Source organism: Etheostoma cragini, chromosome 9, assembly GCF_013103735.1.
Source record: "Etheostoma cragini isolate CJK2018 chromosome 9, CSU_Ecrag_1.0, whole genome shotgun sequence".
NCBI lineage: Eukaryota > Metazoa > Chordata > Actinopteri > Perciformes > Percidae > Etheostoma > Etheostoma cragini.
The window spans coordinates 18,488,163-18,505,475 of NC_048415.1; the positions used below are offsets into that span (position 1 = coordinate 18,488,163).

General features: G+C 39.9%; 1 protein-coding gene across 1 annotated transcript in view; it reads right to left on the reverse strand.

The window, feature by feature from the left end:
* The window catches only part of ell (elongation factor RNA polymerase II), a 33,349-nt gene that overhangs the window by 11,228 nt on the left and 4,808 nt on the right, over window positions 1–17,313 (reverse strand). The window contains exon 2 of the mRNA XM_034881612.1: window positions 6,646–6,690. Within this exon, the coding sequence (XP_034737503.1) occupies window positions 6,646–6,690 (45 nt within the window). The remainder of the gene's footprint in view (window positions 1–6,645; window positions 6,691–17,313) is intronic.

Genomic DNA, 17,313 nt, shown 5'->3' on the forward strand with positions numbered 1-17,313 from the left:
GCCACGTTGCATTGTGGTATAAGGAAGTAAAATGTAGAGAACATTGTATGTTCACTCAAATTAGTAGTGCATTGTGGGTATTTTATAGTGAATGAAATTAACCGCATAGAATTCGAACACCACTACAAAATGGCAAACACACTATATAGTGCACTATTTCTGTAACAGGGAGCAGCTAGAGATAGAGGCCTGACACACGAAGATAAGATCAAAGATGTTGGAAAGTGCTGACTGCTCAAAGGCTTTGCTCATGTGGCCTCATATTTTTTCAGTTAAAAAGCACAACCCCCCCTCCCCCCCCCCCTCCCCGTAACGATTCTAACTACCAGCCAGAGATTGTAACAGAAGTACAAATACTTTGTTGCTGCACTCAAGTAGATTTTTCAGATATTTTTATTTAACTATTTTTTTTGGGCGACTTTTTACTTTTACTACTTACATTTCACAAAATTTGCTTGTTACTTTAGTTTTGCACAAGAGGTCGCCATGTCGGAGAATTGCGGACACCTGTCTCACACCGTGAGCGGGCACGCGCCACACGGACAAGAAAGTGAGAGAAAATAAAAATTGTTTTTCATGTGTTAGCTAGGTTGCATGTTGCATCAACAGTTGTGAAGTTGTCTCTGTCCGTGTTTTAACAGACACACCTGGGGTGTCCCACCAAGTTGGAAACTAGACTCAGCTTTAAATACAGTCCTAATCTAGTCCTCCCTAACAAGTTTACAATCCAATACTGAATTCAATCTAATTGGATGGGACTATACTGTACGTTGCATTTGACGCACCACTAAGACAACTCAGATTCGGCAGCATTCAATTCAATTTTATTTATAGTATCAATTCATTAAAAATAGTTTTCTCAAGACACTTCCCAGATGGAGTAGGTCTAGATACTTCATAATTTACAGGGACCCAACAGTTCTAGTAGTTCCCTCCAGAGCAAGCAACAGTGGCGAGGAAATGCATTTATTCGCAGCAAATCATTGCAGCTTGATGGCGCTAACGTTAGCACAAAGAAGTACGGATGGCAGCAGGATTGAAAATGAAGAAAGGGGCGATCCCAGAGATTCGGCAGACGAGCAGCAAGACACACCCATTCATCCTCATCATTATCCGAGAGACATGTTTGAGACAGTAGGCATCAAGAATGACTCCTGGCCAATGTGCTGTGTCACTCTTCTTAATTGTCTGTTTAGTAATTCATATTTTATGAATGAACACACGCACACACACACACACACACACACACACACACACACACACACACACACGAGAAACTGGATCTGTGAATCCTCACAGAATCACAACTAAATTCCTATCATGCTACTCAGTCCGAATCTTATTAACCTTGAGTCCTAGTCTCTGTTACAATAATCATAATCGTACGTGTTATGTTTTAGGCCAATTGGCAAAAACATCACCCAGTGTTTTTCCCATGTCCACAGAAGTTTCTCAGTAATTTTTCTTAAAAAATTGTTGTCATTCGCAAGGTTACTTTTACTTACTTTAAGTAAATTTCCAAGCCTGTACTTTGTTACTTTCACTTGAGTAAAGAAGTTAAATCAGTACTTCCACTTTTACCAGAGTATTTTTAACACAAGTTTCTACTGTTACTTAAGTACGGCAAATGAGTAGATTTGCCATCTCTGCTACCAGCTGACTCTTCTGCTCCTGCATAACAAAACTAGTCGGCAGCAGTTAGCATTTACAATCTAAAAAAATATTTTGGAAAGAAGAAAAAGACAAGTCTACTATTATTATGCCAGCGCAAATTTAAAAAAAGAAATCAGATTAACAATTGTAGCTGGCACATAAAAGTTCCAATTTGAGCCGGCGTTGTCAGGCTGTGGTCTTTGGCTTGTGAAGGACAAAAAAGGGAAAAAAATTAAGATAAAGACAAAACTAAATGGGCAACACAGCTGTGGATAAGTATCGACTAGTGGATACATCTCAAACTCTATGATGGATATTTAGCCACATCATGACAACGCTGGGCCACACTGAGAAATACCTGCGGTACTTAATGTCAGAAAGCTTGTTTTATACAGTCTAGAAAACCCCCTTTTGCATTTTCTGTCCGTTTTTAGTCTTGAGATGCTTTCCTGTCTAAATGATAAAACAAGCTTGTTAAGCGTGTGCTCACTTTGTCAGAGCTCTGAGCGAGCTGTACCAGATGAATGAATATGAGTGAATGAATATGGGAGCTCATCGTGACAGCCGGGCCATCTGCTCTGTAATTTTGCCACTTTCACACTCCTGACTAGCATTCTGATCTCAACAGTAACAGATTTTCCTCCATGGTGGAGTTTGCTCTTTACTGAATCAGTGAAATGCATGCCTTACTTTACTTTTTCAGCCAAAATCACCAGATAACAACAGGTCTACCATCTAATCTACAATTGAAAAACATGACTTCACATGTGCCTGTATACATATGTGATCAACACATTCCAGTTATTGCTGAAAAAGAGATTTTAAAATTGATAATTAGAAAGATTTGATTTTACTTGGTGATAAAGCATATCAGGATTGCAGTGTTCTGTACTGCACAGTTCCCAAATTAACAAAAACATATTGTCTGCAGGACTGCAGAATCATATGTATCAAGACTCCTAGAGAGTGCCTAAATAAGTACCATTGTAAATGTAGAAATTATAGACCCTAACAAAAAAAAAACAGACGTGAGCTACACCAATAATCATAAAATGTGGGCGCCCAGATAGCTCAGTTGGTAGAGCGGGCGCCTATAAATAGAGGTTACAACACAGCGAGCCCGGGTTCCACTCCGGCCCTTTGCTGCATTTCATTCCCCCTCTCTCTCCCCTTCCATGTCTCAAACTGTCCTGTATCAAATAAAGGCCGAAAATCCCCCAAAAATAATCTTTAGAAAAATAAATCATAAAATGTCTTACACACAAATTCTTCAAGACTGCATGCACACCAAACAATGAGTTGGATACATTTGCTAAGCTGCTGCTGCTGCTACCTGGGGTGCATCGATGAGTTGAGAAAGCATTCAGTGGATTCTTTGGAGTGGAGTGCAACACATCTAGCCTTAGATTGTGCGTATGTCACTGCAGCATGTGCAGAATCATGACAACTTCAGGGGTAAATTGCTTATGTACCTGTAGATCACAAAGTAAACAAGCCACTGTTGTAGTTATCAACTCCTGCATTCCCAACTTTTAACTATTCATTGAGTGTGAATTTGCACACTGTATTCAATGCTGAATGGGGAATGGAGGCCTCATTCAGCATTGGGCTAACGTCCATGTCTTTGCTGAGTAATTATACAACAAAAAAGAAAAGAAAAAAGCTATTTCACCTATGTTGCACTAAGTTCTTCTTCTTTTTTCAAAACAGTTTTAGTCATCATGTTATTGAGTAATAACATCTTCCCTAAGTCATCTCTGAGATATGGGGATGCGGCAGCTCTAGTGCTTCATGAGGAAGCACTTTTGGGTAAACAATACAATGGTCCCCCTCAGGAAATGTAGACATTTGCAGAAGTTTAGATGCTGACGAGTGTAGTAGGCAGTCATTGGTTAATAATTAATTACAAGTCTATATCAAGGACACACATTCAACCCGCAGTTGTCTAAATGGTGCCAACCGTTTTATACAAGTAATAATGGTGCAGACTACAGAGTAGGGGTTGAATGTTTCCACTGTATTACTAATAATAGATGCAGAAATTACAATGTGCTGGGCACCCAGATAAAGAAAATAAAGAAACTACAATGTGCCGTTTCAAATTCAATAATAAATTAACAACAATTTAGAGTTTAGGCAAGAGTCAAGAGAGACAAAAAAAAAAAAAGGAAAATAAGTTTTGTATACATATACATGATCTAATAAGAAATAAATAAAATAATTAGGCAAAACACATTAAGGCTGTTCTTCTACTTTACCACATTACATCTGAACACCTCATGTTTCATTTGCTAAGAAGCCAGTTCTCCTCCTTTAAACATGAATGAGCCCCTGACATGAAGATCACTGTGAGAGAAGGTAACTTTAACAAGCATGTTTAAGGCCTAAGCAAGGAAGGACTACAAAATGAATTAAAAAAAAAACATTTTTTCATTTGTATGTGGAAATTTATTTCATCAAAACAGACGAATACTGTATGTCAAAATCTAACAACTCAGATTTATATGCATTTTTTTTTTTTAAATCACACATGGAAATGTGCATTAAAAAAAAAAAAAAAAAATGTGAGCAAATCGGTTTAGAATTAAATTGTTGGCCTCTGAATCGGACCAAATTGTGAGGTTGCCAGAGATTCCCACCCCTGTAAAACAGCCTATTAGGACAAAGTTTTGGACAAAGATGGATGATCACTAAAGGAAGCAGCTCCTAGAATGTCAAACCAAACTTTTGTGAATATAAACAACCAGCAGGTACCAATTGCAAAACTAAGGCACATTTTTTACACTTATAGTAGGACATAAAAATGATTCCACAATCTGTTGCATTGTTACTCGCTCTTTTCCTTCACTTAGCATATCTTTTGCATTTATTGACTATTGCACCACAGAGGCAAGGCAGGCAGAGGTAGCGATAGCTTTGCTGCAGTGGCTAATATTAGCAGGTACAAATACCTACAGCTTTCAGTCTGCTCAGTCTCAAGCCGGCTTTGCGTTTTCATTCCGTCGCTGCAAGGCTTCGGTCGGGATGAGAGCTAACAACAGCCCTGGGGACACAGTCAGTCAGTCAGTCCCCAACCAGCTAGCAACCATCCACTATCATAACAGCCCCAGCCCGGGGGATACATCCACAGACAGCCCACAACCAGCTGGCAGCCATCCTGGTCGGCGCTCAACTCCGGCGCTAAGGACGCCAACGGCAGTTTACTGAACCGACGAGAAAGAGACCCAAGCACCCGAGTCAGAACAGCGGCCACTTGTAACATTACACCTCCGTTAGCGTTAGTGGTGCCCCGCCCCCCTCCTTTTTGCTTTTAGCCCTCTGTATAGTTAGCTAAATTTACCAGAAAAAAACAGGTATAAGACACCAAAATGACTGCTAGTAATTTAAAGATGTGGTAGCACTGGATCTGGACGAAAAGGCTAACTCTGGGAGTTGGAAGGGTGTTGCAATTCTGGCTTCTCACTCCGCAACACAGGTTCGTGGAGCAGAGTGTCGCGATTTCGGTTTTATTTTCCACAAAATTACAACCATACTCCAGACTAACTTTTTTCACTAGGAGAACAATGGCCCCCAATCCAAAATTTAGGGGCACACACCATAAATCAACATGTTACCAATTTCCACTGTATTACTAATAAATACTAATAATAAATGCAGAAAGTAGACAGTGCCGTTTCAAATTCAGCGACACATTTTATTGTGCACTTTTTGAAGATGCATCATAGAAGGTAAGCCGACAGCACCATCGCTGTCCTGACCAATATTAAAACCAAATATACCATACATGCAGAATAAAAAAAGTGCTTAGTAACAATGTGCTTAGTAAGCTTTCGCTCATTTCGAAGTTAAAAACAATACTTAAATGTATGTTAACATTAGGGGCATTCTTCCTTTGAAGGTAGAGCTGGCTTTTGAATTTGGTGAAGGGGAGCTCCTCCTTAACAACGAAGTCGGCCGTGTTAAATTTCAACATCCTCTCTGCCTCATCGGCACTCTGATTTACAACCTTTTGTCTTCTAAAAGCAACCGGCAGTGGTGTTCCTCACACTCATTGGCCTGCGACAGATTCCGGATTCATTGATGTACCTTTCCACGTTTAACATGTTAAAAAATAAATAAAAAAGGGATGTAAAATTCAGTTGCAAGCTCTACAATTTTGGTCAGAAAATGCACTAATTTGGTCAGTACGGAATCCTATAGTGCAAATGGTTGACATAAGACGAGACGGCAGACAAGTTATCACCAACAGAGATCTTTGATTTGATCCAATTTCGAAGAGATAATTTGAAAAGCGTCAGTCCCTCAAATCACTACACAATCTAAGAGAGGTCTCAGACGCTGATGCATGAAAATCAAGTTTCTTCAGCCAAAAGTTCCTACTACATGAAAAAAACATCAACATGGTTACATGGGAAAGATATACTGACATAACAGGTGAGAAGTTAGGAAAAACAAGGCAGCAAACGTGACATTTTAAAGAGGTTTCAGAGTATTTTGAGCAGCCCAGTTGGCATTTTGGCATGTTTAGAAGCCAAAGCAAAATAACCCAAATGTTGTGGCCATTAGCAAGAGAGGCTGGGAAACATTTGCCTGATCAGGTCCCAGTGAGAGTAGTGTATTAAGATCATGCATTGTTAAAATAGTACATGACACATATGGCAAAAAGCATATCATTAAATTCCGATCAGCTTTGCCGGCATCTTTCTTGCTGCTTGCTTAACATCATTGCACTGAAGTGTCATTTTTTTCACGTTTCATTTGAAAATGTTTGTGTGTCAGTTAGAGTTCAAACTTCAAAATGTGTTCTTGAAAGAAATTTCTGTGAATTCTGAAATACTTGTTAGCAGCTAACTGTGGTGATTTATCTGGCTCAACTGTGATAATGCCATATGAAGGTCACTTTTGATCATTTCCATTATCTGTAAACAAAACAAAACTTTATGCATTGATTGGAACGGAGTGAGAGACAGAAAGAGAAAAATATGTTCTTACCCCTTGGTTTCCATTAAATCTGATCAATGGTCGTGATGACAAGACCTGTAAAAAGACAAATAACAGCTTTGAGAAATAATCCCCATGGTGACCAAAACCAAGTCATTCAGGCTAATTTCCAGACAAGATCTTTTAGGTTGTCATTAATATACATGTTTAAATATGAGCACTGAATAACATAAAAATAAGACAACAGAAGTACAAAATAATTCCTGACAGCATTACATTAGGCATGCACCAAGTACTGCAATATCGGTTCATAAATGGTTAAATCTGTTCTTTGTTTTCAACTAGTGGAAAGAGCAGGAGGTACTTTTACTATACAAGCTCCAACATGAAACCGGTTAACACATTAGGGAAATGTGAAAAAGATAAACTACAACTTTAATAGCATTTTCTATGCAAAGCTGAAATTACAATTTCAAGTTGGCATTAGCAGATTTTACATCAGGAAAACAAATACTCCCCCATTTTAAAACTGGATATACTTGGATGAGTTTTCAACAAGAACAATTTGCTATTGTCATTTATCAAAATCCAAGACAAGTTCTGGTTCAGTGGTTACTTTCTGTTCACAAATACATGACTTAAAATCTATTAGGATTTGTTACACCTACAAGAAATGCTTAATTTTTTTTAAAGTGTTGGGTAAAACGTTTTCTCCAGTTAGGTTCAACTTAGAATAAAATTGCCATCAATGTACCCATTAAGTGGAACATTTTAATGTACAATACCTCTAAATCCAGTGTCATTGAAAGTTGTGGAACATCACAAACATGAAAAACACTAGTAATACTTACAAAGTAAATTTACAAGGTAATATCCTTTTTAATATAATAAATTACAATCAGCAGAGCGAGAACCTCCTGGAAATATGTCTGGTTTGAAGATGCAGGAAAAGAGGAAGGGCTGGACAGGGTTTCTACTTCGCTTTCAGTTGTAGTCAGCTGTGTCAGTATCGGATCCACAGTTCCGGGGGGTTACCCTATGGTATCGGTTTATCATTCGATTTCTTCTAACTCCACATTCAGTTTCTCCATTTCAAATAAAGCCAATCAAAGCAAGTAGCACTTTCATTTTCTAAGATAGATTCTACAGAAAGACGAGCGATACAGCAGGATTCTTTTGTTGGGAAGTTGTTGCCATACGAATGTGCTGATGCTAAAACAAAGCAGTAACAGTGAGCAACACACACACACACACACGCACACGCACACGCACACGCACACGCACACGCACACACACGCACACACACGCCAAAACTATTTGGCTTTGTAAAGTCAACCTAAACTCTATTTCCAAAAGTGTTTGTGACACCAGAAACTGTTTTTAGGATGCTGAACTCATAGTGCTAAATATAATTTGATTTCAGAATTGTTTTTGTTTTTTGGAAATGTTACCAACAAGGAGACAAGTGAAGCATAAGGACAAAATAGGAAGTGAATATGGACATCTAACTTTACCTCTTGCACGATAATGAGATCTTCAAAATCAAAACTTAGTCCACACTTTTTAACTGAATACTTGCCAAACTAATGGCATCATTCCCATCAGCTTCAGCTGTACGAGTCATTAAGTCACAAGGTAGCATTTCAGTCCCCAACGCCTCCTGTCCGTCCATTATATGTCCTTGAGCAATACACTGAACCCCACGTTGATCTAGACGGGTAAGACATAACCTAGAACATTGGTTATAGTGTTATTTTTGCAAGGATCTGTACCAAACAAAGTTTTTCTTTTTTAGTCTGTAGGATAGGATTTGTAGGCCGGGACATCTCCGCAGCACCACACTACTTAATTCCGAATGGTTTGACACATTTTGCCAATAACAAATATGCAGAGAGAGAGCTAACCACCAACAGTCATGACACGCATGCTGCTCGTTCTGTGTATTTGAATCTGTAATTCAAAGGGGCATGTTCATAATTATAGTAGTGCTGTGTTCAATTAGTGAGGTGTTTGAGTCTCTGAAGAAACAGGTGTCAATTATGACTCATATTTAAGGAAGGAAGGAAGCAAATGCTGTGCATGCTGGTTATAGCGCAGTTCACACTGAAATACTCAAAATGGGTCGTTCCAGACATCGCTCTGAAGAACAGCGCACTTTGATTAAAAAGTTGATAGGAGACGGAAAATGATTTCAAATGCCTTGAAATGGCATCCAAAGCCTGAACGATGAGGGGGGGGGGGGGGGGTCAACTAATATTTGAATGAATTGAAAAATAGCCAAAATGGCAAAGGCTCGACCACTGATCAGCTCCAGTAAAAATCAAAGAAGACTTAAAGTTACCTGTGAGTACTGTTACGATCAGAAGAAGGCTATGTGAAGCAAAGCTATCAGCTAGAAGCCCCCACAAAGTCCCACTGCTGAAAAAAGACATGTACTGAATAGGTTGAAATTTGCCAAAGGACACATTGACTGGCCAAAGGAGAACTTATGCAACATTCTGTGGACTGATGAGAGCAAAACTGTTTTTTGGGGTCTAGGGGCCGCAGACAGTTTGTCTGACAACCCTCATGCACTGAATTCAAGCCACAGTACACTGTGAAGACAGTAAAGCACGGTGGTGCAATATCGACACTGACTCTACCAACTGAGCTATCCGGGTAACTGTGTCTCGCTTTTGTGGCGTCACACTCAGGGGTTGAAGTGGGCCGAATGATCCACAATGGCATTCTAGCACCTTCGATTAATAACTAAAGTCATCTACTGTAATCTTCACATCAGTGTTTCCAGTTTGTTTAAAGTAACACCAAATATCCCTAGAGCGAGTGAGGGATTAACTTCGGAGCAAGTACTGACTCTAGAGGCATAGGAGAAACAAAGTGTCTCCCTGTGCTTTGTGATCACGATCGGAAAGCTGTAGCAGGCAAAAGGGATGGGGGGGGTCCACAATCTCATTTACCTCGCCAGTATAATATTGTCTAACTTTGCCCTGAGCTCTGAACACTCAGAGCCTATGTAGGAACACCAGACCTTTCATGGAGCCATGCTTTCTGGTATACCTCTGCAATGTTTACCACAGCACCCGTTTTAGCACTCCCACCCTCTACCCCCTCCCCCATCCCATAGTGCTACCCTCAGCCTGTTCGTTTGAATGGGCTGCTGACATGTCACTATTCTCTGGGACCTGAGCCCAGAATGTTCCACAGAGCTAACCTTAGGGACAGAGTACGGGTCCTGACCATGGGTCGATGACAAGGCTGTGGATGTTCTCACACGCTGCCAACCAGCAAAAGAACGGGGATCAGCTAGACATCGCACGGACTTGCGGCTAAGCAGCCTGTGATATAACTGAACTGATGACAATGTTGTTCAAGGTGGAGATTGTTGGGTCTTTGTAAATGTGTGGTGGAGACCTACTCTAGCTGTAAAGTACCCTGGACAACTCTAGGGTACTGTTGTGATTTATATATCCTTGTAGTATTAAAGCAAATGTTGATAAAAAAATAACAACATGGACCTCAAAAGCAAAAACAAATTGTGTGCCTGGCTTTCACAATGTAACTATAAACTGCTGTTAGAATCTATAACTTATAAGGAGTCATAATTTCACATGAAAAGCTCCTTTTAATTAGCATGCAACCTTCAAGTCCCAATATCAGCCCCACAAATTATATCTACTACTAGACCAGCAAGTTTCATTGGGTATCAGATTTGCCAGCTTTGCTTTAATCCCCCTGAACACAAGGCCAAGGCTTTCAACAAGGGTCCCATTTATAAAACTGTGTAGTAGGGCTGTAATCTCCCAGTCGACTAGTCGATTTATTGGTCGACACATTCTGGCTCGACCAAAATCAAGTTTTGATGAATCATTTTGATTGGTCGATTTTTTGCCGTGTTATTATCATCAGATGGAAGCATAGACCTAAACTGTGTATGGGTGGAAAGCACTAATTGCCAATGGGGGGGGTTTTCAGAGCATCCCTGTTTCACAGGTAACAGTCTGTCTTCAGAACACCCCCCTCCCCCCATTTTCTCTTTTGTTGGATTAGCCCGACCCACTGGGGACAGATTGAAGAAAGAACTAGAAAGCCTTGTTTTAGTGGTTTGCTGAATGTTTATTTAATTGTGAGTGTTACATTTTTAGTCAGTCCTCCCCTACCATGTCGAAGACATCGCCAGTGTGGCAGCATTTTACAAAAATAGATAACGGGAAAAAGTTGAATGCAAAGTTTGCAAGCAACAGTTTGCATATCGCAGCTCAACAACAAACATGGCATATCACTTAAAAACGGTAAACTAACTCGTCTGCGTTAGGTTGCCCTGTCTGTTTTGAGTAGGCTAGCTTTATGAACATATCAGAATTGGCATACTTCATAGTCTAATAATTGTTTTATAACTACTGGCGTACCCACGTGCAACTACGGTAGCGCCCCCCAGACCCCCCCAAACACCGCTGGATGTTAAGCCTCTAACATCCAAACGCAAATAATCAGTGAAGGAATTGTCGAATTTATTGCTCAGGATATGAGGCCCATTGCTGTTGTGGAGGGCTGAGGTTTTAAGAACTTGTTAATATACAGCGCCAGCACGAGTAAGAGTAAAAGCTATAAACAGTCTATTCGTGTCTCCGTGTTCAGCCGCTACGTGCGGGGACACAGAGCGCTGATGCAGTGCTGTCAGAGCAGACAGACGAGTGTCATTACTGCGGGACAGTACAGTTATTTAATCTTGCTATTTTCCCCGTTGATTCTGTATTATTATTCTTTTGTTACGCCGAACAATGACGTCTTGCGGAGAAAAAGCAAAAAACTTCTCAGACGTTCTGGAATTGCTGCAAATTTAAATCCTAATTTCAGCCTGTTCTATCACAGTCTAGGGATAGACTAATCTATAGACTACCTAAATTATTGATACCGTCCCAACCTCTGGGACAGCAACCAGACCTATAGATTACGATTAAACAGAACTATATATTATATCCAAACAAGCCTTAGTGGTTACTGTTTTTTTTTTTTTCAAAGCCAATCTGGCGCTCCTTAAACCAGTCTGATCACGTGCTTCCATGAGCCAATCAGAGTTGTTCCATGTTGTTCTGCGCAGTTTAGTTTCTAGATGTAGACTGTCACCGAGGACAGCAACGTGAGGAAAATTCCACAACAGATAGCAGTCGGTCATGGGGCTATAAACTATCTTAAAAGGAATCAAATTGTCATTTCTAACACTAATGTTAGCAAACTTTACGCTTTTCTGATGTCTCAACTTCAACCAAACTGTAGGAACTCACCAAACAATACCTACCAACTGTGAATTTACAGATTAATCATGACATGGATACTACGAGCGACTGAGCTCAGTAGGGAGCGAAGCAGACTGTGTGAGATGCTTCTTAATTTCACACGCAAACACGTTTTTCTGGATGTGATGAGCTCACCTATTCAATTATTTGGATGTGAAACATATTTGGTCTACTTGGCGAGTCCTCACAGTGCAGCTGGTGAATTCTGACGCAAGTGCACGCCCGAAAAGCCCCAAAAAACCCAAAGGGTACTAACGGGGTCACAAAAAACACAGAAAAGGGACTATTAAAAAAAAAAACAAGCAATGCATACATTTATATAACTGATTTTTTATAATCTAGTTTTATAATGTCCCAACCACTTTCCAGTTGCTTGAACAGGTACTGTATGACAGTCTTTGGCATTTTAAAATCATTTCCAGTGTACTTTAAATTGTCCATGACACTATAGGCTACTGTTTAATATTATGTCTTTCTAACTGTGTTTTAATTCACTGACTTTGGGCTTGCCTGTATGATACCACATCTAAATGCTACTCTAATCTATGTAGCCTGTCAGAGTTCTGTTCTTTATGCTGCTAACAGCCACAGGCTCCACAACTGTGTTTCATACGGCATACCTAAACCAGTAGCCCCTCTTCCACGCTCTCACGGCATCCAACTACCATGTGGAGATGGGGTTGCCTCAAACTTTCACAGTTACATCATGTAACTTGATGCAGATATTTGTACATTACCAGGACTGTAACACAATATGGATGTGAAAGCAGTTATAATTAGCCAATGGGAAAATAAAATTTGTTTTGGTTAAAATCAACAAATAATTGTAATATTAACTGGACTTTCTGCTTTTGTCTCTCAGGTTTCAGTAGCAAATTATTTGTTTTGTCGTAGCCGTACACAGGAATAGCCATGTCTAAATCCTTATGTGGATGGCTGTGGCACCCAAATTGTCAGTGTCATCAGTGTGCATCACAGGCACACTGATGAGATGGTCCACCTGTCTAGAATTTCAGAGGTGGAAAGAGCCCTTTGTGCCACTCTGCAAGGCTAAAAATGGTACTGGGTGTTCCTACTTTTAATTCCCACTGTGCATGCATCATTGCTGAATAGGTTTGGTGTACTAGTCTACTCCTTTAAAATATCTTTCACACAAGAGTGTCAGATGAGTGTTTAAAGAAACACACAAGCTTAATTGGACCTGCTTTTTTGTGTATTTACTCTAACTTGGTCTTTACTGCTTGAAAAAAAAACCTTTAAAGCTTTTAATGTTCTCCATCTAATGAATGCTGTCTGAGCTACCTTTAAACTGGTTTTTGAAATGGGACCGCAAATTTCATGTGGTGGTGTCCCCTAAACTGGCAGTTGACTAGTTTTACAGTAAAACACTGCGTTGGACAATGATATTGTTGTGGGAGGGTGGGGTAAGCACGTTATTTTACCTTATCTTTTTCTACTAGTATTGGCTAACGGTTAACATAGAAACGATCAGGCATTAAATTCCCTCTATAAATAGACATAGCATAGCAATGCTGCCGCCTGTTGGTAGGGGCAGTGAATTACAACTTGACCCACTTTCAATTAACTACAATGCCATCTATACTCAATCAGGTGGCCGTGCTCTGCTTTTGCCTTTAACAGAGCAACAGTTCTACCCTAATATACCATCATTACCAAGATTAAACTACATTCTCGGCTTTATATTTGCACTGAATAACACATTCAGTAAACAGAAACATAACTCTTGCAGCGCACATGAACAAATGCACAATATTAGCTCACACATATGATAGCACCCTTGTGAATCAGCCTTCTGTTGCTAACGTACATTCATAAATGCTACGTGACGTCCTATACCCACAGGACATTAGACTTACTTATAGAGCCTTTTTCTCTCTCACTCGAGACCGCTGTAACCAGGAGCATGACGGCAAGGGAAAAAAGTAGCCTTGCACAACGCAAAAGTCAGAGTGTTTTTTGTAGTTTAAGACCGATGCAGAACTTTGTCAATTTCCTGTCCAGCGCCAGCGGCGGGGTTTACTTCTTCTTCTTCTAACTTCTTTTTAAACAATCTTAAACTCACTGGGGTACTGTAGATGTATCCTGATGGTTTTTTTGAAATCAATTTAACATTCCAACAATCTATTTATATTAATGGTATCTGGCATTAAGAAAGGCATCTAACACTAGTAAAGACAGACACTTTGAGAAGGTAAACATTGTTGTTCTTCTTGAAACAGACAAAAAAAGAGCAGAGGAAATGGTATCTCTGGCTAATTACCTTAGTACTGCTTTCTGTGCAGAACTTTGCCTTTTTAGCAGCATGCCATGCTATCAAGCGGTCCTAGAAGAACAGAAGTGTATGGTATGTTTTCCCAAAGTGTGGATATGAGAAATTCAGTTATGTTAATGTGATTACTGTGTAAAATTAAGTGTCCGACAACAACTACAAAAGGAGAGATTGAACTGCATTAGAAAATAGAAAGGAGGAATCTCCTTCATAAGCAGTCGTGTCATGTACTGAGAAGCAAACATCGACTTAGAGATTCCTTCATGGTTTGGCCTAATTCAAGTTTGCTGAATTGATTCAGCAACCTTTCAGACAGTAGGTCTGGGCATGTATTCATTATTGTTACTCCCCTACTGAGTGATAGAACATCCTTAAAGTGATAAAAGCGATGTGCTTGCAATACTTACATGTCCATAGCATCTGAAAACATGGTTTAGTAATACTAAGTAGCGTTAGGGCTATGCGATATGGAGAAAATCAAATATCACAATATTTTTGACCAAATACCTCAACATCAAAACCGCAACGATATTGTAGTGTTGACCAATGATGCTTTCACAAAATATTTACGTATTTGAGATTTGATTCATAATCACTCATAATGGCGATATAAGGACTAAGTAGGTAAAGGCAAATAATAAAAAGGTTACAACAGTCTGGTAAGTTCCCAAAATGACATAACTGTAATTCAGATGATATTACAATATCCAAAATCTAACACAATAACTAGTCTCATATCTTGATATAAATATAAAACTGATTGAATGTCCAGCTCTATGCAGCCTACATACTACAAAACATTTCATAACAACTTGTACTGGTCAACTTGTATTGGTCATTAGAGAGCCATGAGATTCAAACTCTAATCAAATATAATTTCAGCTATCTGGCATGCATGAAGTGAGAGACGAAACGCAGGGAGAAAAGGAAGAAACGTACATGATGGAAAACAAAACGTCATGCATACAGCTACACTACATTAACAGAAAATAGTATTGGCGTTCTGTTACATTACGTGGAAGGTTATCTACAGAAAACCCCTGTAAAAATTAAACATAACATTAAACATAACAAAATGCTTTCTTTCAAGGATTCTACTAATTTCAGAAGTTTTCCATGAAGCCTGCTGCATTGACTGGCTGATTGGAAAAGACACAGCAGGTCAGAGAGTCTGTCCTGTGTGCAGTGACATCAGGTTGACATGGTCACTTGTGGCAAACCCTGCCACAGGACAAACAAACACCATGACATTTAGAGTCATATTTGGCCTTAGTGGTTATGGTCATCTCTTGCAGTGTCCCATGATCTGCTAAAACGGGGGAGTCAGCATTCCTTAAATAACCAAAGCACTGGCACAGACTGATCAGCGCCGAGCAACAAAATCCCCTCCCGGTCTCCATTACTACCCATACCACTCCCATAGGGGGTCGAGACAGGAGGTGGATTGCAGCAAAGCACAAAAACACAACTGAGTGGGTGTAAACTGACCTCCACAGTGAAGCCTATAGCGTGTTGACATAAGTACCTAACTGAGCATTGATGATCTGCACAATAACCTCTTGCCTCTGACTTTTTAAATTTCTTTTTTTTTTTTATAAAATGCATTCATGGATCAATGTTTGATCCTTGTAAACAGATACATTCCAGTGATCAAAACATTAATCTGGTGAAGAAACCAGAGTGCAAGGTGTGTAAATCAGAGGATCCACTCCGAATGCCATCAGTCCCTCTTTCTGTGATGCAAGGAAAGCTCATCTAACATGCTGAGGATGTTCTGGTGTAAAACTGAATTTGACAGGCATGACGGGTTTAGTGTTGCCTCGTCTACCTGGACTAACTACCACAGCAGGTATCTGGGCCCTCACCAAACCATCAGGTTTTATTTTCACAGCTTATTGTCAAAATTACTGAAACAAGGGATACATCATGGACTGCATCATTGTATTCATTACAGGGCTTGACCTCTAAATCCAACACAGAATTAAGTGCCAAACCCAAGCCGGGTGACACTACTATGACGTGTGTCCTTAAGAATGTAAATTCACACTCCCAGTTTATAGTCAGCAATACATTCACTCACCACCGAGACAAAAAGGAGAGACTTGGCCAACCTTTAACTGGGACGACTCATCTCTCGCCAGTGTAATCCTGCAGAGCTAGCACGCACGATTTATTTTCACCTCATATGCTAGCTTTCCTGCCCTGCCTATGAATTTTCATTTTAGCTTAGTATTTTAGTTCAATGCTTGAGCTGTTACTTCTTTGGGCTTTCTATGTTGTAAATTTTGAAACACACAACGAGAAAAATGAGTACTACTGAATCAAATGGTTTGAAAGCATGTGCTGTAACAACAGTTAGGCTACCCAGAGACATAATTACACTTTTTCCTGTACTCTCCATAACCTTCAGCTTGGTGACGTTCAAGTAGCCTTACTCATTTCCTTGCTCATGTCGCAGCTGGTAAAAAAAAGAAAGAAATACGTCTCTGGGCTGCCAGTCCCGCAGCATGAGCTCGAGTTCACTGTCCTCAGATGGACTAACAGAGGAACCAGCTGACAGTCACGTCTCAGTCAGGAAGCAGTCAATAACACACTGTACTATTGGTGCTTGATGACTGCTGTTGCACAATGCACTTACAGAAACTAAAGCTCACCTAAATTAGCTTTGCATCTTATTCTCCTGCAATGTAGAGGAATGACGTGACGATGCAATGACACAATTAAGAGTTTAACTGTTCCAGATGTATACACGTTTGATGCTAGCCAGGGTCTACTCTTTATCAAAGCGATTATGCCTGGACCAGCCGGGATATTAGCAGGTGCCTGCCAGTGGTGACACATTTTCCAGTCAAACAATAGTTCTTTTTGTAATAACACCACAACTTTTATATTGAAAAGGCGTGTTGTTCTGCTCTCTTCCTCTTCCTTTACCAAGTTCCTAGCTCACCCCTGCTGTTGGGTGCCAGCCAATGTTTGAATTATGAGGAAGCCGGAGGAGCTCAGCTCCCCTAAAAGATACCAGGAAACAATTTAAGCTCAAGATTGTTTAATGGTGTAGTAGTTGTTAAATTACGTTTTTTAAACCATTAAATGACATTCAAACCCCTAAAAGTGGTCACAGTAAAAAAAAAAAAA